The sequence below is a fragment of the Telmatherina bonti genome (assembly GCF_933228915.1).
Source record: "Telmatherina bonti genome assembly, chromosome: 13".
In the NCBI taxonomy this organism is placed as follows: domain Eukaryota; kingdom Metazoa; phylum Chordata; class Actinopteri; order Atheriniformes; family Telmatherinidae; genus Telmatherina; species Telmatherina bonti.
In genome coordinates, this window is record NC_136611.1 from 30,888,321 (window position 1) to 30,912,013 (window position 23,693).

The 23,693-nt window shown below is 38.5% G+C and overlaps 2 protein-coding genes across 2 annotated transcripts; one reads left to right on the top strand and one right to left on the bottom strand.

The window, feature by feature from the left end:
• Positions 1-1,614: 1,614 nt before the first annotated feature.
• Positions 1,615-8,154, top strand: ggt1a (gamma-glutamyltransferase 1a; the record flags this gene model as incomplete). The annotated part of the gene is made up of 12 exons (XM_079251935.1): positions 1,615-1,790; positions 1,866-1,996; positions 2,108-2,197; positions 2,580-2,772; positions 4,629-4,789; positions 4,961-5,110; positions 5,409-5,545; positions 5,724-5,911; positions 5,998-6,125; positions 6,238-6,350; positions 6,449-6,562; positions 8,008-8,154. The coding sequence occupies exons 1-12, from the start codon at positions 1,618-1,620 to the stop codon at positions 8,152-8,154; spliced, it is 1,725 nt and encodes a 574-aa protein (XP_079108061.1). The 5' UTR covers positions 1,615-1,617.
• A 3,190-nt stretch (positions 8,155-11,344) lies between these two features.
• anapc5 (anaphase promoting complex subunit 5) lies at positions 11,345-19,918 on the bottom strand (the record flags this gene model as incomplete). The annotated part of the gene is made up of 17 exons (XM_079250945.1): positions 19,433-19,918; positions 19,275-19,354; positions 18,411-18,520; positions 18,070-18,313; positions 16,986-17,052; positions 16,748-16,849; positions 16,457-16,647; positions 16,289-16,370; positions 15,411-15,503; positions 13,751-13,932; positions 13,409-13,544; positions 13,151-13,225; positions 12,538-12,659; positions 12,346-12,453; positions 12,026-12,173; positions 11,677-11,839; positions 11,345-11,565 (listed from the first exon to the last, which is right to left on the bottom strand). The coding sequence occupies exons 1-17, from the start codon at positions 19,628-19,630 to the stop codon at positions 11,345-11,347; spliced, it is 2,322 nt and encodes a 773-aa protein (XP_079107071.1). The 5' UTR covers positions 19,631-19,918.
• Positions 19,919-23,693: the final 3,775 nt, after the last annotated feature.

Genomic DNA, 23,693 nt, shown 5'->3' on the forward strand with positions numbered 1-23,693 from the left:
ATATGTTCCTCCACATTAAGCTTGATTTGACCATGAACATGTTGGAAACATCATTAAAACTGTCTGGGAACCAATGCAATAAAATACTTGCATGCATCTTAATTTGTCTTGCAATTCAAATAAAGTAATCTAAAATCATATATGTCCATTTTGACTGATGAAAAAGCTATTGTATAGATTTATGAGTGCAGCAAACACCACACAGTCTGTCTGCAGCTCTCCTGTCTTCAAAAGGTCTTCAGCTGTCAGTAAAATCATATGACATTCCCGGCTTCTTGTTTTTGCAGGCTGCATTTCACCTGTCATTAACAAAGCGGCAGCTCCAGATATGATTTGTTGTCATGTATATGTACATAGACAGGCTCTCCATTTATTGTGCAAAAACATGACAGGTAATGTGAGTGCATCCTTCCCAGATAAGTCAAAATGAATTCTATAAGCCTCTGGCTGAGGGATAAAAATAGATACTAAGCTCTAGATGTTTAATAATAATAATAATAATAAAAAAAAAAAAAAACAGAACATGTACATGATTATTAAAAAAAAGGCTTTTACAACAAACAAAAATGCAATTGTTCCTTTCTTCTATAAATCAGCTCTGACCATTGAATAAACTCCTCTTCTTGGGGTGGCTCTGAACCTGGGAGATCCAAAACAGGATAGTAGTGATTACATTTAGACCCAGTCATTGCTGCAGCAGTAAGTGTTGACCATATCCTCCTTTGACAGAGGTTTGTCAGAGTGGCCCAGCAACAAGGTTACACGCTGGATTAGCTGAGGTACAATAAAAGGTTATTTGCTGTGCGAAAGCCACCATTACTGCCAGCTTGGACCTGTAGTCATCAGTAACAGCCCAGGCATCTGTAATGGTCTGAGGATGCCTTTAGAATAAGCCAAATAGACTGTGACACGGTTACTGAGCATAGCAATGTTGCTGGCTGAGCCAATCACACAGAGCCCCGAGTCAGAGCTAAATGCTGCTTGCATCTGTAAACAGATCACTCTCACCTTCACGTCAGCAAGCTTGGCAGATTGATATCAGAGAAAAGGGAAAGGTTTGGAACACTAGAGGACAAATTCAAACATTCAACACTAAAGAAGTAAGATTTGAATATCAGTGTTACTAACAGAGTAGAAAACAGAAAGTCGTCCAACCTCCTTTTCCTCTTTATTTACACATTTATTTTCTCCCTTTTAACAATCAAAAGGAGCACATACGTGTCATGTAAAAAACAACAACAATCAAGAAAACTCCATTGCTCATCAGTGTTACGGTATGACGCTGAATGAAGTCACACCTGAGAACAGAGGATAACCCGACCTGCATCACCAGTGGCTTAAGTTAGTCATATTTAACACTTGACCATTGGGTCTTATTGAGAGTCAGCTGACTGTCAGCTCAGTCGGTTTGTCTTCTGTTTTCTCCGACATTTTCCAACAAGAGACGTTGACAAACAGCAAACGAAAGGTATGTGGACTTTATTGAAGGAATATGATGAACCAACACAGACTTTGGTTACGTGTTTGACATTTTTAAAAAGGCCAGATGGGTCTCGCACCTCCTCTGAAGGATCCTGTCTGATTACCGGGTCTGTTGATCTTTCCTGGGGCAGGAAAATGGTCGGGAAGTCCCTGATTGCTGGCCTGGTGGTCCTTCTGGTGGCTGCAGTAAGTTTGTTCCTGGGGGTGTTTATGGGCCTGGGGAGAAAAAACACCCCTTCCCCTTCAGATCACTTCTACTCAAAGGCTGCTGTGGCTGCTGATGCTGGGAAGTGTTCAGAGGTGGGCAGGTAAGAAGACATATGAGGGATGCTTTCCTCTGAATGTGTATTTTCCTGCTTTTGAGCAACTTTACGTGTTTCCAGGGACATTTTGAAGAGAAACGGCTCTGCCGTGGACGCTTCCATTGCTGCATTGCTATGTGTTGGCCTTTTGAATGCTCATAGCATGGGCATTGGGGGAGGGCTCTTCTTTGTCATCTATAATGCTTCCACAGGTGAGTGTGCAGCTTTGGGTAAAAATAGTCAAATAAGAAAAACAACATCAAAAAAAAAAAAAAAAACCCAAGCAAAACAAAAACTAATCAATTCTAACTTCTGCTCTACAGGGAAGGTTGAAACTATTGATGCGAGGGAGACAGCACCTATGAATGCCACTGAGGACATGTTTGGCAACAACACCAAGCTTTCTCGTACAGGTTGCAACTGGTTGTGAGCTGTCAGAGTGTCTGCCAGGCACAGATTTCCTTCACAAAGATCTGACTTGATTGCAATCTGTTAGTCTGTTGCAGGTGTAACATGAAAACAATAATTCATGCTAAGGAGGGATTTAGGGTAGATAAGATATCCTAATCTCAAAACTCTCCATCCAAATCCCCAAGTTTCCTTTCTCCCTTCCTTAACAACCTGTCTGCATCATCCCAAGTACATTTGTACTTGTACCAGTGCATAAAGTGATATTTATAGATATCTCACCATATCTTCATGTCTCTTAGTGTGCTAATCATTCACTCAGACAACGTACATGATGAAAGAACCAGTAACATTGAAATGAATGGTGCTGTTGTTTCTGTATGACAGGTGGATTGTCCATAGCCATTCCAGGAGAGATCCGAGGTTACGAGATGGCACACAAAAGGCATGGCAGGCTTCCTTGGAAGGAGCTCTTTGAGCCGAGCATTGCTATGGCCCGGGATGGTTTTCCCATAGGGAAAGCTTTGGCTCATGCTCTCTTCAAGAGCAAAGACTCCATTCAAGGAGACGCCAACATGTGGTGAGGCTGATTCGTCTACAACTACCTGAACGTAAAACAAATATTTATCCAACAATTAGCAATGCAAAAGTTTAGCAGTGGTTTGGCATTGGTGGAAGTATTATTTCTCACCACATTATTGGAATGAGACGACTTATTTTAACAGATATGAAGCTGTGGAGAGGATGATTAGCTTTACCCAGCTTTATGACAAGGACATTTATACTTCCTAAAAGCTGAGGAAAAACAACATCAACAAAAAATAAGTAATAATTCATAAATGAATGTCCTCTTCTGCTGTCTTTGTCCGGGCAACATATCCAGATCTTTCTGCTGATTCCACCAAATCGTTCAGCTCAGACGTGCTCATCAAAATGTACAGTTTCAGTTTCAGACATATTAAACATGGAATATTAAACCTTAAACATGAACATGAAGGGTTGTTTACCTTTTTGTACTTTGAAAAAGTCAATATAGTGCCAGTAATTTTGTTTTATGAAATACTATATTTGCCAATAATTTATTACAACCTATTATTATAATGCTAAAAAATGTAATCATATGAAATGTTGATGATGAGAAATGATGTCATGTTTATTATAAAAATGCACGCACATTTTAAGTTTGAATCCTGCAACATGCTAAACAAAGGTAGAGCAGGGAAATGGAGCAGAGTGGAGCGTCACATCACGCTGGGAGTGTTGTGAATTCCAGAGACTAACAGATGTCACTCTCAAAGGAAACTGGACATATTATTTTTAATCTTGATACTTGTTCATTGGTATAGGAGCTCCATTGTTTCTTTTTGAAAAAAAAAAATCCCATAATGAGTCAAAATCTTTCAGTGGATTCTGGACTGCAAGTCAGTTTAATATCCGGTGTTGCATCATGGAACTATACTCCAGTGAAACGTGGCCTTACCTTGATGAAATATACATAAAGCTTCGTCCCCAAATATGTATGGTAACGGTAGTTTTAACTTGCAATGGTACATTCAGCAATGGACAAAATATTCTGTAAATGGTTTTCAGAGACGTTCCTTAATGCAATAAAACAGTCTTGCAGCGTTTTTCATTACAATCACATAGGTTTTGTTTTTATATGTTGTGTGAGGTCCAGAAGATTCAGTGTTGGCTTTTCTCTCTCTGCACACACATATCAGAGAATTACATTATGAAGCTTGGTCATACTCATTTTTTCTTTTAAACCAAAACATGTTACTGGTTGGTTGCTGATCAACATCAAATTCTGACATTTCCCACCAAGAGTTTATTTTTAAATTGACCCAACTTCTCCATCTTTTCCTGGTCCCGTGACAATTTATTTGATATGTTTCTGGCAGGAAATTCAACATTTAGCAAATATATTCCTGAAAAGAATATCTTTCTTTCCGCACAAAACATTTGAACTGGTATATTTAAAGAATGAAATACAGATGGCTATTCAACATACAAATGCCAAACGATGCTTTGAAATTTTAGTTACATAATGTCTCAACTTTTCGGAAGATGTGTTTTAATAACTGACTGTTTTCATTTCTCAGTGTTGCTGTCGGGTTAATCGATGTTGTCCTGTTCAGCTCTTAACAATATCTGGTCAGGTTTAGAGGCAGCACCGTCATCTTCCCATTGTTAGTTCAGTATCTCATAAAAGACAGCTTGCTCAGCGTTGTCTTTGTGTCATTTCAGTAATTAAATCTCATACTTCTAATCAGAATCACTGCTACATTCACACTGGCTTTGTTTTGTTTTTAATAATATCCTCTGCATTCGTCACAAGTTTTATGTTTAGAAATATGACAGTTTTCTTTCTTTTCTAACAACAACGACACATTTGCAGTTTCATGTTTGTTCTCCTTTTTTAATATCATCTTTCAGTGAGGTGTTTTGTGACTCTCAAAAGAATATCTTGAAAGAAAACGACATTGTAAGATTCCCAAAGCTGGCTGAGACATACCAGAGGATAGCAGAAGAGGGGCCTGATGTTTTTTATAATGGGACAATGGCACGGAGCATTGTTGAGGACATCCAAGCAGCAGGTGTTGTATTGTATTCTCGTCCACTGCTATACAGGCTACCATACCATTATAAGCCAGACTTATAATCGAGCAGCAAGATGAAACATTGTAGAAACACCCCAGCAAATAGCAATGCATGTGAAAACTGATTCTCAATTTATATTCATCATAACACCTCTGTTCGTGTTCAAGGTGGCATCATTACCCTTGATGATTTGTTGGAGTACCAGCCTGTCCTGAATGAGAACCCTCTGAAGCTGAATGTTGGGGAATACACCATACACGTTCCAGACGCCCCCTCCAGCGGCCCTGTGCTGGCACTCATACTCAATATAGTGGAGGGTGAGCAACCTGGCCAAGTGTTTGTGCAGCCATGCAGAAGAAAGGATGTCAGGTTTCCCAGGTTGTTCCTGGAATGTCGCTCCGCCTGTTTTGGAAGCAGAAAATGCTTCGGTTTGCCAAAGTGAATTCACATGCATCACTCCATCTGCTCTGGCAGAGGAGTATAAAGTCATGCTTCAAATACAAATTGGTTGTATAAATTTGAAATAAGGGATAGAAAAGCCTCATCGCCTGATAATTGAGCAGAGTGACAGTTCTAATTTACTCCAGAAATGATCTTCCTGCTGATATTTTGCAGGGTACAACTTCACAGATACAAGTGTTTCTACATCTGAGGAGAAAACTCTGACATACCATCGCATCGTAGAGGCTTTTCGCTTTGCTTACGCCAAGAGGAGCAGACTGGGGGACCCACGGTATCTAAACATCACTGATGTAGGTGTATGCTTTTATTTTGGGGGCATTTCCAGTCCCACTTTACTCAGTCTGTCTCCTTCAAGTCACATGAATGAAAATCTGGGGAGAAATGCAATGCTCAGTGGCATCTATTCACAATCAGTTAGTGTTTTCTGTATTTTCTCCTCTTCGACTGACTTGTTTTGCACCCCTTCAGCTAATCCAAAACATGACCTCAGACTACTTTGCTGATAGCATAAGGAGTAAAATTACAGATGACACCACCCATCCAGACACCTACTATGAGCCTGACTATTTTGTCCCAGACAACCACGGGACAGCTCACCTGTCAGTCATAGCCGAGGATGGAAGTGCTGTGGCTGCCACCAGCACCATAAATCTATAGTAAGGTTCCTGCATTTTGATCACAATTAAAACTTCCATACTGCATAGAGCATGCAGATTTAAAAAAAAGGTCTTTATTTCCACAGCTTTGGGTCTAAAGTCATGTCTCGATCCACTGGAATAATTTTTAATGATGAAATGGATGATTTCAGCTCTCCGTACATGACCAATGGATTTGGAATCCCGCCGTCACCCAACAACTTCATCCAACCAGGTGTGACCATACACTCCACTTCACTAATCTGGTAGCTGTGAAAACTGCATCAGACTCAAAGCAAGAAGTTAAAAATGATCCAGTCATATACACCTCATGTTTGTCTGTCCAGGCAAGAGGCCCCTCTCTTCCATGTGTCCCACAATCATCTTTGACAAAGAAAACAGAGTGAAAATGGTTGTTGGAGCATCTGGAGGCACAAAAATCACAACTGCCACTGCCTTAGTAAGTCTGACTCATTCACTCCAATCTATCCAGTAGATTCCCAGAGTGGAGTATATGTAGTACTTATGTTAGATTTCTTTTTTTCTGGCTAAAATCAGGTCATCCTGAACTCTCTGTTCTTCAACTATGACCTAAAGAAAGCTGTGACGGAGCCACGAGTTCATAATCAGCTTAACCCAAACATGACAGTGGTGGAACAGGGCTTTGAAAAGGTGGGTGACATGAAAAGATGTCGGCTGATAAGCGACTGCAAATCCTGCTCAGTCACGCCTCTCTGTTCTTTCTGAGGTAGAAACTCATTTCATAACTGCATGAAAGTGAAGATGAACTGGACATGGAAAATGTTTGGTGGATAAAAACTGAAATGAAATAAAGAGGAGCACTAACACTCAAAGGGTTGATTGGATTTTCTCTAGTTTTGCTTTTATAGTGACATGCAAGAACTTTAGCACCTTTGCTCAATATGAGCTTTTTGATGCTTTGCTCCTGATATCATCATCAGGAAACTTCCACAAATTCAAAGCTTTACGAATATTTTGGCTCCTAAAAATGGTCCAAACCATCAGCAGCCATGGACCCCTTGAAGCAGCTGCCTAACACTCTGAAACAAGAAACAGTGGGGTGGAAAATGGTGGAGGCCAAGCTCAGGTTTTGAATACCAAAAATCTTTCAGAAGTAATTGTCAACATATTTGCAAGTAAGGCAAATCAGCGAAACTCAAAATTTAAAAGAACTTTGAAAGGATTTAGCAGCCTCTTCAGTGGGGGGGCACTGTTTTGACTTTGCAGCCACACCTGAGCAAACATCTCTACTCACTATAAAGCTACTAGTCATAAGTTTGCCAATGAATAATTAAGTCCAGGAGCTGCATAGAGGGCTTTTGGCTACAATGGAGGAAAAAAGATGCAGATTTACAAAAAGAATCATCCATTTAAATGTTAGTTTCGGGGGTGGATTAATTTGAGTTTATGCTGCAGCCAGATCCCTCATCCCTCCACCATTTCACTGGTTAAGGAAAAATAGTTTAAATGAAATACCAGAAAAGCAAAGATCACATCACCTAAAAAAAATGCTGAAATAAAAAGAGGGATATAGCAACAAAACTATACACAGCCACAAATCCACATTTTATTACAATCATAGAAAAATCTGTGAACAGAACTCAAAATAGCCTAACAAGATGAGTCAAAACTTCTCAGTAGAAAAAGCCTGCTGGAGGAAGAGTTGAAAAAAATCCTGTAAAGATGTGAAAGAGCTTTTCTGGCTACAGGATGTCTCATGATCTCAGCTATTCAGACTAATGGAAACACTTGCCAGGCCTGGACATTGTAAATGCTATGAAGTCCAACATGTTCAGCTCCTGCATAAGATTACGTTTGTTCATGACCTTTGTGTTACATGACCTTTTTCCCCCCGAAATCCCCCCCCCCTTCCAATCCTAATGTATCTCTGTTCTTACCTGTTATAAAGCGGCGGTAAAACTGGCTGCGGGGCCAAAGTTTTTCAGCTTGGTTCTGTATTATTCTTTTGTCATTAATGTTACATGTCTGGATGTCAAACCTTGGACGAGCTGGCTTAAACTCTGAATTTCCCCTCAGAGATTAATAATGTATCTTTGATCTGATTTGTATATTTATGTGTAATGGTGCCTTGGCAGAGTGTCATGGAGGGGCTGGCCCAGAAGAACCATGTAACGCAGTTGCTGAGGACTCCAGACTCTGTGGTCCAGGCTGTGGTGCGGCAGGGAGAGCGTCTGTGTGCGGAGTCCGACCCCAGGAAAGGAGGCTATCCAGCTGGATACTGAGCTTCTCTGCTGACAGTCTCCTCAAAGACAGAACTGGGATTAAAGAGAAAAATGTCTGCACTGAAGAGTTATGATTAAGCTACGGAGACACAGCCACCATTGTTATTTTCTTTTATTCAAAGATGGAAAAAGACTCAATTTCAATACCTCTTTCATTCAAACCCAGTTATTCAACATGAATCATTTATTTATTTTAGTCTTTTGAATTAAGAGGTTTAATATAGTTTGACCCTTGTGACATCCTGACTGAATACTGATGAAGAAAGAGATGTTTGAAGGAATCAGATTTCTTTTTTAGTTTATGTATGACAGCATCCAAGACTTTAATAAAAACAAGCCACACATCCCTGCAACTAAGCAAACAATGTCACACACAGAAATATTGGTTTCATTCCTCAGAATCCGAGTGGTAGTTTGTCAATGTGGTAATTTAATTTATTTTGTAAGAAAAACTTTGTGATTATTTGGACAGTTTTTTTTTCTGGAAAAGGAAGGTTTGTTTTAATGTTAAATAGTTGAAAAATAACCAAATAAAAAAACTGGACAAGCCAGCGGGTCAGTCGAGATAAGGGCATCTCAGGTTGTTTGCCTGTACCAAAATGTCTACCTACATCTTTCTCATGCTGTAAGCTGATCCTGAAAAGGACATTCTCTAGAGGAAACTCAAAATGTTGTTTTCTACCGTGACTACAGTGACACTATTAATTGTTAATGTTTAATATCGAGTAGAGGTTAAGTTAATGTATAGTGTATTCTGAAAAATACATTTGCAGATATATTTTTCTAAACATGCATTGTTCTTATGCCATGTTTGTTGCCATGCTTGTTATTAAACATTTTGAAAAAAAAAAAAAAAAAGAAGCTATATTTCACCACAGAGACTGTGCTGTTTCTGTACTGAAAATTAGGCATGAAATCACTTTTCCTCTCTTTTCCTTTCAATCTAACTCATATTATTGTGATTAAATGAAAATTCCCAGCGTGTAGAATATTCATATCACATTTTGTCAGAACTTCAGTGCTTTTATAAGTTCCTGTCCAAACCAAAACTTAATTAAGCTTTAAGAGCCTACAGCTATAGTGATGTTTAATGCTATAAGACAAGGTCAGTAGTGGAGATAGTATTTAAATACAAGTAAAAAGTGAAAGTATGTGTGCATATGCACCAAAACGATGTTAAAGTACTGAAGTAGAAGTACTGCTTTGGCGCCTCCCGCTGCTGAATATACATAAAAACATAAGGTGAGAGGCATGCAAAGGTTTATGAACTACTGGTGGGGCTTGAAGATGCAGGAGGGAGAGTTACTTATAGTTTTATATCAACATAAATAGAAATGGTTTTCAGATTAGTAAAGGGAAAGAGAAAAAAAACAAAACAATTAAGCTTTAGTGTAATGAAGGTATTTAGGAGGCTTGCAGGAGCAAAATGAGCTGATGGCGCCAACATGCCATTTCTATTTACATAATCACTGCAATATGTCAGGAGTTGAAAAAACGTTGAAAACACCTTTTTAATCTCTTTAGTGTTAAGTGTCGGTTCAAAAGTAACTTTTTAGACTGTTGTGATCTTGTCTTGAACATCAGAGCTGCAAGCATTTGGTGCAAACAAAGCTTATCTGATGTACAAGAATAAGTTGGGGGCGGAGACTTTGAGGTCTGTAACTCCATCATGCGGTAAATGTACAAACAAAACAACTGCTGGTTTCACTGTAAAAGTGTTAACCTTATAGGAAGAAATAAAGTGACAGAGGAGCAGAACGTTGTTTTTATGGAGATGAATGCACCAAATTTCCAGCTGATACATCAATGTGGAGACATAATAGTCAGATGGTGGATTGGTTAACCAGCAGAACCACCAATGAACTCATACTACTGTGCTTTTAATCAATCTCTTAAAAGATACATCAATTTAACCCATTTTAAGATGATTAGTCTAAAGAAAAAGTTTAAGCACTAAAATGAGACCAGAGATTTTAGCTTTCCAGTTATCGCCCAAGGATTTAAAACCAAGAGGATTCAGAGGCCCAGAGAAGTCTGACCCTCATCTCACCTTCTGTTCAACTCGGTGAGCATTGAGTAAATATATTTAATATGCCTTTTAAACAAACGAATAATGAGAACGATTCGTTGCCTCTGCATGAGAATCTCAAACCCCAAAATACCAGTATTTTATCAGCCATGATGCATCTGTCATAAAGAAATTCCCAGCTAATTTTAATACTTAATTTCTCTGACATGATTATGCTATTTTATGAAGCACTCAATAAATATAATTGTAAACTTTGTAAAGTTGTACTTGCATAAGAAGAATCTCTCCTCTGGCTAAAAGCATACACCGAGTATTATATGCAAAAATCTCTTCAACACACTCCTTTTACTCATGTGGAGTGGCCTACATAATCTAACCATTGTTAGATGTAATCGCGCTAAACATTTAAATACAGGCAATAAATACTGAGCACATTCCTGAAGCCACATCACTGAAACGCAGGTTTATCACAGATCTCTGGTATTTACACGGTAAAAACATAAACAGACAAATTCCTGATTTTTTTCCCCTCAAAAGAACAGAAAAAAAAAAAAAGCCACAAAAGGGTACTTAAATGCAGCAGGAAGGTTCAGCGGGTCAAGTGTTTGGATCTGTGACGTCCCAACATAACCATTATGATTCTTCTGGACTCCAGCTTCATCAGTATTCTTATGGGACAAATATGGACGATCCAGGCGACTGAAGCACGGTCGTCCAGCAGCTAACTGTGAAAATCACCCTCATTCATCAAAAAGTACCAGATAAATCAGCAGACTGCCACGGATAAACTTTTAACTTTTTTTTTTTTTTTAAAGATCCGTAGTATTGCGTCCATCAGACCAACCTCTGCTGCTGCAGTGGAAACTACCGAGCCACATGCTACATTTAGGACCATCGCTCAAACCTACCGAACCACAAGTTATGACACAATGTATACATTCTTCATCTATTTAAAATTCATCTTTATTGCTGACATTGTTTTGTTAAATTATCATCTTGGCACAGTCTTTCGCGAGTTCAGCTATGTCCACTTCATAATATTTATAAATGAAATGCTTCAGTTTGAGGAGAAGCAGAACAGGGTCTCACTACCATCTAGTGGTGACTGAACAACTCCGCCTGGCAGTTAAAGGAGAAATGTCTTGTTTTCATTGTGTGCTGTTAAAGTCGCATAGAAACAGAAGGTGCTGGCGACTGCAGCTCCTGGTCCAGCAGTCGGAACAGCATGGCGCTTTTATTGCTCTCTGAGGTGTGTCCGAGGGAGCGGTGGAGCTGAGCCTGCAGGTAATGGACGTCCCGAAGCCGCTCCTTACAGTTCAGCTTGAAGAAATATGCCTTGGCCTCATTAAGCGTGTCAACAGCCAAAGCTGCCAAATGCAAATCTGCCAGGACACACAAAATAAACCCAGCAGAGTGTAAATGGAAATGAACAACCACACGACACTGTGAGAAGTGGATAGTAGCATGGAGCAGGTTTAGGGGTGAAATGTTACCTGCTTGACCTTGTCCGTTTGGCCTGCATCCAGCCACCGCCATCTGGCAACGAGCTGCCAGCAGCAAAGCCCGGCCTTTGTCCATGACAGCTCCGTGTGCCAGAACCGGCTCCATGGCTTCATGAAGAACACTCAGAGCCTGCTCAGGGACTCCCAGCATCAGCTAGACAGCGAGCACAAAGAGAGAACATCATCCAGAAAACAAGCAGAGAAAAGAAAATGATGATCATCTGTACAGATTTGCAGCTTCTACTTTGTTTTTAACACTTGCTGCATGTTTTGGGGTGTTTTGCATAGAAATGAACTGCAACAATGTTTTAGGAAAAGTCTGTTTCCTGCTGTGGCCGACCTGAGTGAAAGCCAGATGAAGGATGGCCTCTGAGGCCAGGGACTGTAGGTGGTGCTGTCTGGCCAGAGCCAAGGCCTGCAGGAGGATAGGAAGAGCGGTGGCAAAACCAGATGACTCCCAGTGAAGCTCAGCAGTGGACAGCATCACTCTGAGTGGAATATAAAAGAGAAATTATGCAGACAAGCAACGGATTCATTAGTATAAAGCTGAAAATTCTGTTTCAGAGAGAAAAATCAACCATTAACCATCCATCTCTGTGCTACAGGAAATGAGCAAAGTAATCAGAAAGCACATTTCCTGAAATAACATCATTATAATACCTGATAATTAAATCTGTGGATTTGGTCTTCTCACACTGAACCTGCAGCCGCTGTAAAATGTTGTATGCCTCCGTGCTGCGGTTGAGAGCTTTCAGAACCAAAGCTTTCCTGTCATTGAACACATTGTTACTGACAGCGTGATTTACACATGTATAAAACAACAATAACCGCCCATCTGTGCTTTGGCATTACCTGTACAGGCCTTCTGTTTTGTTTAAGGCAGAGATAGCTGTTACTAGCAGCTCTGCCAAGTGGTATTTCCCTTCGTTCATATGTCGCTCAAACTGGATTTTCAGATCACACAACATCCAGAGCTATGAAAGGAAAGACACAGAAATGAAGAGAGGTTTTTTTTTAGCACATTTCCTTGCATCATAACTTAAAAACCTCCTTAGGCTGCAAAGCAATGATGAAAAAGCATGTTGTTAAAAAAAAATCTAAACAAAAACAGACAACATGCTTACTGTATTTAGATTTGCATATAATATGATAATATGACAAAAGACAGCAGGGAAAGCAGTTCCCATTACAATTAGAACATAAAAAATGTCCTTTTTTTCATGAGAAAACCATCTGATTGCATTGAATGAAAATCCTCTAAACCAAAAAGCAATGTGTATCTATTATGATGTACAAATGATTTTCTGGATAATAAATCTACAAAGCCATTTCAAATCAGCCCGACTGAGCCTGCCAGTCTAAAAAGGGCAAAGTCCTGCATTTTATCTTTTTCTGTCTGCACTTCCCGCTGTCGTCATTGCAGGATATCTGCACTGAATAATACGGTATGACTGAGACAAAGCACCTTTGCATGTTGTGTGTGAGAAGGAAACTGTTCTTTCAGATGCTGAAAAACCTCTGCAACAGCACTGTACAGGCCCTGCAACAGAAACAAAAGGCACAAGACTATGAGTCAAGTCCTAAACTCCACCCAGGAGCTGGAAAGCAGACGTGATTAATGTTCACAACCTTCATGTAACAGTGGGAAGATAATAAACCTTCCCAGTAAGAGACTAACAGCGGGACAGAGAGCAGACAGACGACATCAAATCAGAAGTGCTACCTGCTCAGCATGCAGCTCGGCCAGGTGACAGAGAACCACGACAAAGGCTTCTGTGTTGTTCTGCTGGACCCCAAAGTTGACTGGCTCCAGGCTGCTCATGTTCAGAAGCAGCTGGGCCTGCTGCAGGGCCATGGTGCTGCACAAAACATGGGTGGCCTCATTAAAAACAAAAGATCTCTATGGCATGCTCTTGAATGTGCACAAAGGTCACTCACAAAACCAAAAATGTTAATCCATGAATAAGTTGTGTGAGCTGTTTCTCCTATTTGACTGAATATGAACTTGTATAGAGTCGACAGTGAACTAACGAGTGTGTTAGAGGGGTTTGGTGAGCCGGCTTACCTCTTTCCATACATCCTCCATATGGATGTTGTCTGAGCCAAGCTGATCTCGATCAGCTCTGACAGACTGTGCTTCCAATGCAGGATATCCGTGTCCTTCAGAGCATCCATCAGTTTGTGTGCAGTCTTACCCTGTGTTGCCCCCTGCTGGACCAACGACTGAATGCCCAGAGACGCCAGATACTACAGGAGAGGAGAAAAATTCAATATGTTGGTGGTTTTATTCTCACAAAAGTGTCAATTAATTCTTTTCACCATCAAATTTAAATGCTTAAAATAACATATAAACATATTTATAAGGCAAGAGTAACACCTTTGACAAAGTTCATCCATAAACTCTGAAGATTAGAAGGTACTTCTGTAAGAATTACTTGTACTAGTAAAGATGGGAACAGAAATTAGTTCAAATGCCAAGCATGGTTATAAATGGATGGTGGCTGTCAGTGGACAAAATTCTTCCAGATATAAACATGTTTTCACTTGCAAGTGTATTCAGTGGCCTCGAGCACTTCAAGGCGTTACGTTTCCCAAACGGCACTATAGCACCTATCAAACACAGCTGCTACTGTGGTTTTAAAAGTCACAGGGTTGTTTGTCTGTTCTGAGAGGCTGTAGCAGAAATGGTGGAGGAAATGTTGCAACTGCCGTTGTATGTGGATCCATGGAAAGTAGATATAAATGGTTCATTCTAAGAGAATAAAAAAAAAAAGTTTTTAATGTAACATTTTTCTGTCGTTAATCTTTATTTTTTTCTTACATTTTGCCGCTTTAAATAAAATTTAGAGCTATTCTCTCAAGTTGCTCACTAAAGAGGCTTCTTAAGTTGTGCAGCTGTGGCTGGTGAGGGGGTGAGTGATGATGCATGTAATTACAGTAGAGTCCTTCCTTGACATAACACCACTTTGCTTAATCTCATGGCAAATAAATATGTAGGTGCCAACTATGAATGAACACTCTGGTGCTTTTCCATTAAATACATATATACATATATATATATATATATATATATATATATGTAGAAATACATATAAAGGTGGCCTTTTGTTTGTTTGAATTACTGAAAGTCTCCACTTGAGCAAACTAATAAAACTGGCTTAACATTGTTTTGATATGAATTATTAAAACAATCTGCAGTTTCATTTAATTTTAATCAGATTTGTTTAAAACGTTCTCTTTAGTTTGTGCCTTAATGTAAACTTGTCACGCAGGTTCACAGATAAATCTCTGGACAATAGCTTGTTTTGTTTTTTTTTCACCTCAACACACAAAATCAGATGATATTAAATGTGTTCCTTACTAACTATACCCAAAATAGTTACAATGAGCACCAGTGAGCAGGTTGTACAGACACTATACTTCCAGTAAGAGCTATCAGACTTCAACTGTGACCATCTTTACATGTCTATAATTTTTACCAGAACTCCACACACCTGTTTTTATTTCCGTGTTATCAAGAGTTGTGTCAGGTGATTATTCCGAACAAAAATTAAATGAGTAAACCTTGAGAGGCTGAAAATGTTCATATGTACCGTTTAAGATGTGATACTCACCACTGCGACTCTGATGGGAAGTTTTTATCTTGAGCAAAGCAATTAAAATATGCTAAATGTAATAAACCACATTCCAAAACTTTCTTATCCAAGACCTCGTGTTAAACTCACCGGGAGGCAGAAATGAGCCGCCATTTTCACCGAGTCCTCTGTTAACACCGTGCTGTCTGAACCCTTCATCTGTTCGAGCGTGTAGAGCCAACTCTGCAGGAGAAGGGTTGAGTTAGGTTTGGACGTAATCAACAATCCACTACGGCAATGTAGCTGAGGAGTAATAATTCCTCCCAACTCAGAACAAAACTAAACAAAAAAACATTACAAACAACTACAACCAGAAGAATCTGAATGACTGAACGTGTTCTCACGCTCACACACTCTCACGCCCTCATAACCAACTAGTCTCACTCATTTCACATCTGGACAGACTCAACTGCAAGTCAGAGTATTAAAAAAAGCCTCAGGTGACCTATAAAGATGTTACAGTGGAACACCAAAAAGCAAAGGTAAAACACGAGGAGGACAAGCAGGTGGTGGAGGTAATGTGTGATGAAAAAGAGGACGACAAAGGCGAGCAAATATTTTCAACGAGCAGAGCCAGAGCTGAGATGCAAACATTTTGGTGGTTCCCAATGAAAGGTGAGTAGTTCAGGAAATGCTACTCCAAGACAAACAATTCCTGCTGTTCACTGAAATAAAAGAGCTCATTTTTACACACCTGCATGTATTTGATTGATGCATAAAAAAAAAAATCAGATGTTTGTGTTTTAAATCTATTACATAATTATTTCACGTAAACATAAAATAGAGGTGTGTATTATTTTGGTGGAAGGAATTCCTTCTGAGGATAGATACCATGGTTTTGAGTACTGTGTGTCATTTGACAAGATGTTTATGAAGTTTTTAACACTGTAGGGATTGTGCTCAGAGCTGCAGTTTCTGGAAATATTTGTGAAAAACTAAATAAAAAAGTAGGAAGTTGTTTATTTTACCAGACAGTGCTGCAGGCACACGTGATCATTGGACTCCTGGGCAATGCGGATGGCCTCCTGCAGAGCCAGATCAGCCTGTTGACTAGAAATGAAGAAAAATAAATCACATCTAAGAAGTTCTTTTATTTTTTTATTAAAAACTCAGACTGCAGCGGCTCTTTTACTCACTAGTGGCCAAAGCGACAGTGCAGGCTCGCCAAGTTAAGAGCAGCGTAGCGGAGGCTTCGACCATAGCCTTCATCGCCGTTGCTCTTTCCCTCATTACCCGACAAGATGAGGCGGTCAAAATAATGTAAGAGGCTGTGAGCGGAGAGGAAGATGTCCTGGACTCTCATGCTGTTCAAGTAGTTCAAATAGTGCTGTGGACAATGGAAGAGAACAGAGCTCATGCAGGAAACAATGCCTGCGACAGACTCAGTGATGAAATGGAGGTTAAGGGGGGCGGGGGGTGGACCTTACAGCTTCAGCAAAATCTGGGTTAAACTTCAGCATGTTGTTGAGCTCTTCTTGCAGCAAAGCAGGCTTCAGGGCCTTGTTCTCATCATTCTTCAGGAGATAAGCCTGCAGCAAGATGTTTCCAAACACTGAGATCCTTTTTGTGCAACAACATTGTATCAAAGTATAGAAAAGTATTTTTTATATCTCCTGATAAAAATCTAAACAGTGGGGGGGAAAAAAAGAAGATTTTGACACCAACCTGTCTTGCTAGAAAGTACTCTGCTTGTTTTTGTGACAGTGGACCTTTGCTTGGGGAATATTCACTTCTAGAACAAAAAGAAAAACACATAAAATCTCTCTGAGATGGTGACCCAACTTGCAGTAACATCAGAACAGCATTGTTTTCCACGAGGCAAAGTTTCTGCATGAAGAAGGTCAAAACATTTCACAAAGTAGTTGGTTTATGGATATATTTCTGTCTAAAATCAATGCTTTTGCCTTTATTTAAGAGCAAGATTATTTGATTTCATGCTGACATAAAATGCCACCCCTCACAAAAAGCTCATTTGGAATAGGGATTGAAAATGGACAAATCTGTGTGTGAAGTTATTCAGTCATTTACTCTTCCTCTCCTTCAATATTCAAAGCTACAGAAAACTTCCAGTCTGCCTTGGATATTATTCAGGCTTACTTAAATCGACTTAAGTTAGTTTTAAGTGGAAATAAATCCACATTTATGCTGTTTCGGATCTATCTGATCTTGAGAAGCTTTATATGTTCATGGGGTGGAACTATTTAATATGCAGCTCTTTCCATTAGAAACAACTTACAAAGTGATTTGAAATTAACAAAATGTCTCTCTGGATAAATTTTAGTTGTTTTTTTTAAGAGCATGAGAGGAAATCGTTCTTGATCAATGTAACTGTTAAACTTCATTCATTCATTCACTTTACAAACCGCTTAATCCAATTCAGGGTCGCGGGGAAGCTGGAGCCTAACCCAGCAATCACTGGGCAAGAGGCAGGGTACACCCTGGTCCGGACGGGTTGCTGGTTCATCGCAGGTTTTTCATCCCATGCTGCATTTTACTACTGGTGGCTGCTATCTGTTTTATTTGTTGTGTTTAATAGTTGTCTGTTTGTTTTGTGGTAAATAATAATAATTGTGGTTGCGCTGCTGCCATGGCCAAGTCACTCTGGAAAAACAGATTTCTAATTTCAATTAAGTTTTATCTGGTCTGACTAAAAGAAAAATGGAAAAAATGAAGAAAACGTGTCTACTGGAAAACATCATTTCCTTCTCTGAGTCAGTCAGCAATTTCATCTGAGAACATTGCCACTAACCGCAGCTCTAACTCATGCAACGGGGCGTCCATCTCCTCTTTGTCCACTCTGTCTCCCACTGTGTCCTCAGTACTGGTAAGGTCCATATCTAAGTCGTCTGCAACCAGCACCGGCAAACCCAGCCGCCCATGTGCAGGCTTGGCATAGTGACTGTGATAGTAGAGCTGCAGAGACTTGTACAGCTTGTAAACTTGACAGAAAGACAGCTTGTTGTACGCCAGCAGCATGTGTCTCATGAAAAGACCTACAAGGCAGGCAGATTATTTGTTAACAAAAAAATTCAAGAATAAAAAATCACTTCCAATCAAACTCTAGGGACTTTCATATGAAATATTACTCACCCACGACACTGGTTTTATAAGCTTCCGAGTCAAAAGCAGTGAATGGAGTAGGAAGAGTGGAAAAAAAGTACTCCATATCTTTCAGTTCTCCATCTGCCATTTCCTGTAGCCTTTGGAGGAGAAATCAACAGCATCATCAGCTACATATTAATATTCCAATACTCTTCTGAGATCATGTTTTCGACATAGTCTGGCTTCTACGTTACTTTGCAACTGTGTGAATTAAAATGCTTTTAAGTAAGGCAATTAAGTAGACAAACAGTGCTTATAAAAGTTAAAGTTAAATCAAATTGGAGTACATAGCTTTTTTTTTTTTTTTTTAAATAACTTATTTTTTAGTTGGGTGCCATCTACAGATTTCCATGGCAGGGAAAAGAGAGGCCCCAAAAGACTGGAAGTGTTGGGATGTGCTGACAAGAAACAAAACAAACAAAAAGAAAAACAACCACTTTAACATATATTAAAAACAAACAAACAAACTAACACCTGGGAAATGTCTCACAACTACACAAAGACATAACATGCCAGTCAAAGACTTTAATTGTCTGTTTTACAAACTATCATTACACGATTACATTTCATTACTACATTTCAGAGTAGGGCTGTGACGATATGCTTTTGTCTTATTTGATTCAATTCCGATTTAAATTGCGATTTTTTTTTTTTAACTCGTCATTTTCCTTCATTTCAATGAGGAAAAACAACACAGTAGGCAGACCATCATTCTGCTGCTATAACGCCCAAGAAGACAAGTAAAAGATCAATAAAAACAATAAAAATGGCTAAAATTTTTTATAATGGAATATTTTTTATTTATTAAAAAAAAAAAAAAAAGGATTGATTTTACAATTGTGAGCAACATACCTGTGTTTGACAGCATAGGCAGTCTGAGGACAACACTCCTCCACCGTCTTCAGGAACTGCCCGAGTGTCAAGTCTGGACCCTAAAAAAACCCCCACAATTAAAAAAAATAAACACCGACATCTACACTGTAAAAGAAGCTGCAATGTTGAAAAGCAACCTGCTGAAGGGGGAGGATAAGTTTGTTGAGTCGCCTTCTTTCTGGGAGAGTCATCTTGGAGGCGGTCATCTCATACAGCAGCGCCAGGACGGAGATCTTATACGGAGTGACCCAGTCCTTAATGCCGAACACGTTCGCGTGGACAACCCCGTTTGTCATCATAGGATTAAAGTACAAACTTTCATGTACGCTCGCCATCTTCAGACAGTTTTACACTGGATCAACATCTGCAGGATGGAGTTTAAGGTAAACACAATGTGTTGTATCACACAGGCTACTGAAGACCACCAGCACTTAGCATGTTAGCTAGCTTTACAAAGTCCTTTAACGTGTTCAAGTCGTTTTAAAAAGGCTAAATTACACAAGCTCTTGTCTTCAGCTAACGTGCACATCACATTTAGTATCCAGAGCCAGCAGATATTTCCGTTTTGTCGCATAAAAAGGCGTCGCAAGTTAACAAGAACAGATTTTTTTTTCAAACCACCCTCCTTCTGTCGCCCTAAAAATACGTCATAAAAAGGCGCATGTCATTTTGTCTTTATTTATTTATTTATTTATTTATTTATTTTTTTCTTTATTATACAATCAGTATGCAGTGCAAAACAGAGCAGTACTAAACTGAACACCAGGGGGTTATAATTTCTTTGGAGCAGCTATGACATAAATAACAATAGTCACATAAATACACAAAAGAGTGCACAAATCAATAGTCTTAATGGCAGGGCCGGATTAAAAGTGCACAGGCCCGTGGGCCCAGAGTGTTCCAGGGGACCCCTTCCCCACTGCAACATTGTAAAAATTGTAAATGATAGACTGTGAAATGACATTTCTAACATCTGTCAGCCAATGGTACATATAGCAACACACTGGACACTGTGGTGTAATTATTCGTCTTTTATATAAATTTTCTTTTTTTTTTTTTTTTTTTTTTTTAATTAATTCATTAATTTAAAATTTTTTTTTTTTTTTGTTTTATCATTTTTTTTAAAAATATGTACAAACTGCTGGTGTTTTGTCCCCAAGTGGGCATGAACCCCTGGGCCTGTGCCTAAACGGCCCATTGGATAATCCATCCTTGCTTAATGGCTTTCATGTTAGTGGAACACTTTATAGAATTAATATATTGTTTGGCCTCATTATTAAAAATAGAGAAAAGGGGCTTTTGATTGGTATATCGATATTTGTGATATGCCAGTTTGTCAAGTATATAATAAGATTAATGATATTGAATTGTTTGTTTTTCTCAGGTGGGTAGTGAATGAAGCCAAACAATATATGTTCAAAGCAAAGGGAAAAACTTGGTTTAATACAGGAAGAGATCAGAATACAAATATCATTCCACAATCTGGTAGAGTAGGGGCACGATCAAAATAAATGAAATATGTCTTCAGGATGTCCTTCGCAAAAAGAGCAAGTTAATTCTAAATCTTTTTTAAATCTTTGTAGAAAAACCTTTGATAGGTAACATCTATGAATTATTTTAAAAGACACTTCTTTTACTTTTGTTAGTTATTATGTATTTCGCAGGTAAATTCCAAATCTTCTTCCATTCAAGAATATCAAATAATGTGTTCCAGTAAGATACCACATACAGAACAGTTGCAATGTATTTCTGAAATAATGAACGTATATGATCATTACTATTGCATGTTGATGAGAAACAGATTCAGCCAATGTCCAGTTTAGTTGGAACAAGATTCTGTTCAGTTGCAACTTTGAATAACATAATTACTCTGTCAGGGATTGCATTTTTAACTATGTTATATTCATTTATAGGAATGAATACATCATATTTAAGGATAAATTCTTGGTATATCATCAAAGACCCTTCAGGATTAAATAATTGATGGACCAGGATTATGTTGTCAGTAAACCAAAAGGGGTAAAATAGGGATTCATTTTGTCATTTTGCTTGAAAGAATCTAGCAAGGATATAAGACAGACTGAAACAGCAAAAAAGGTAATAATGGAGTTAAAGAAAAATTTTCATCTCTAAAACGCCAACATGGTCTGACACAATCCACATAGAACAGTCCAAATTGAGCAAACGCCCAGGATACGGGGACACACCTTTATTTTGAAGGCTCTAATCGGAAGTGAAGATATTCCGTTTCTATCATGTGCTGCAGAATTTAGCGCAGCTGGTGTAAAACAACGTGTTTTGAAAACTGTATTTCCCGTCTAGGAACTCAGAAACACCATGGTGTGTTGCTACATCCGGACAGTTTAACATAAAGTTCAATGGATCCAACAGCCATGATTTTTGCAAAATGACTCATTATTTGAGTTAGATGTGTTGGAGCAGGGACACACTGAACACCTGCAGGACACTGGCGCATGATTTGGTGATTCCTGTTACACAAAGTTGGCAGTCAAGCGGTTACAAGCTGGGACGATGTAAAGTCACAGACCTCCATCGGCTTTACTAAGGTTCAGTCTATACTTTAAAATTGAAATGTTGAATAATAAAAAACATTTAGGATGCATTATTTCTCTAGATTTTTATAAATTTTAAATATCCTTGCAAAAGTAAGATATTCAAGATTTATAAACGTTTCTGTCTTGAAGTGAGATTAATGTCGCAAGTGTTCTTGTCACGAGGGAAATAGGTCAAAAGTGGGTTTCAGAGGGTTTATAAATTTTAATTACATTCTTCACCTTTAGATATGCCATTTTCAAAATATTCTCCAAACATAAAATATAGAACAACATATTTAAGGACACACTGCATAACAATATAATTTATTTAATTGGTTTTAAATTTAAAAAGTATTTGAAATATTCATGCATTTAATTTAAAATATTTAGTTTATTTTAACCCTATAAAATCAATATATATTAAATGCAATCTAAAAATTTGATAATGAATAATTGATTTTCATTTTCTACATTAATATATTGTCGGTTTTTTCAATAATAGGCTACACGTTTAAGGTCCTCTAGACTGTCAAGTCTTTTAAAATGAAGGAAAGAAATAAGTTCATGACAAAGTCCTGATCTTTTCTCAGTTTGGTGATTGCTACTGCAGTCTTGTGAATATTCCAGCAGGCCCTTGTCTTCAGAGAGGTGTAGGTGAGTGCTCTGCCTGTAGGTTATGTGGCCTCCAGAAATTTATTGGCTGTTTGCTGGTGCTATGCCTTGTTGGCTGGTGAGAGAAGCTTTTCAAAAGTCCTCTGGAAGATGGGACCTATCCCAGCAATCATCAGGCTGGAGGCGGGGTACACCCTGGTCATGTCACCAGTCCATTACAAGGTTTACACATTATTTATAAAAAAAAAAAAAAAAAAAAAAAAAAGAGTAGTGGAAGGGTTGCTTTAAATAATTTTATGCTTTTAACACGTTGGGTTCATATTATTATTATTTATTGTTTTTGATTATTTGAGTTTATTTAGTCTGTTTTTCAGTTTACTCTCTTGTGTGACTCGCACATATTCAAAATAAATAAATTCATTCATTCATTCATATATATATATATATATATATATATATATATATATATATATATATATATATATATATATATATATAAATTACAAATGAATTATTTCTTAGCTTTGTTCACACCCTCCTTGTAATACAGCAGTGGGAAGTATTCCCACTGTTTAACATGTGACTCTAAGATATGTGCATGTCTCACCCGACAGGTTTTTCTATATGACCAAGAATGACAGAAAAATAAAATATGGATGTAATCGGCACACCTGCCTGAAAAGAAAGCTAGTGTGTTTTTTTCTAAAGAAGTAGTCCTATTTATATAACTGATAGGTTTTGTTACAGTTTTGGGGCTTGGAGCTGAGAATAAGTAAGAACAAGAACAAGTATTGGCTTGCAATGTCAAGTGGCAGAAGGCCGACAATATGAAGACAAATATTAGATCATACATGAAGAGAGACAAATGCAATGAGAGTGACAGAGTGGCAATCTCTGCCAGAAGATGGCACTATTGATCTAGTTGCATAAAAGTTCTCTCATCTGAACACAGAACCAGAGATCTGTCCCCATCATTCTCACTCTGCCACATTCTTGTTGAGGTAAAGTAAGTAGACAAACAACAAACTCGTCTGAGATGATATATACAGAAAAGCTTCGATTTATTTACTATAAATGCTTCTGTCAAGAAATGAGTCATTGTAAGCTAACATTGCCAGCTGTATAACAGCAGAGTTTGTTGGATGTTCAGGAGAAACAAACAAACTGGAAGGCAATGAATGTCTGCCTGTCTGTCTAATATGAATGATTTATATGAATATTTCATATATAA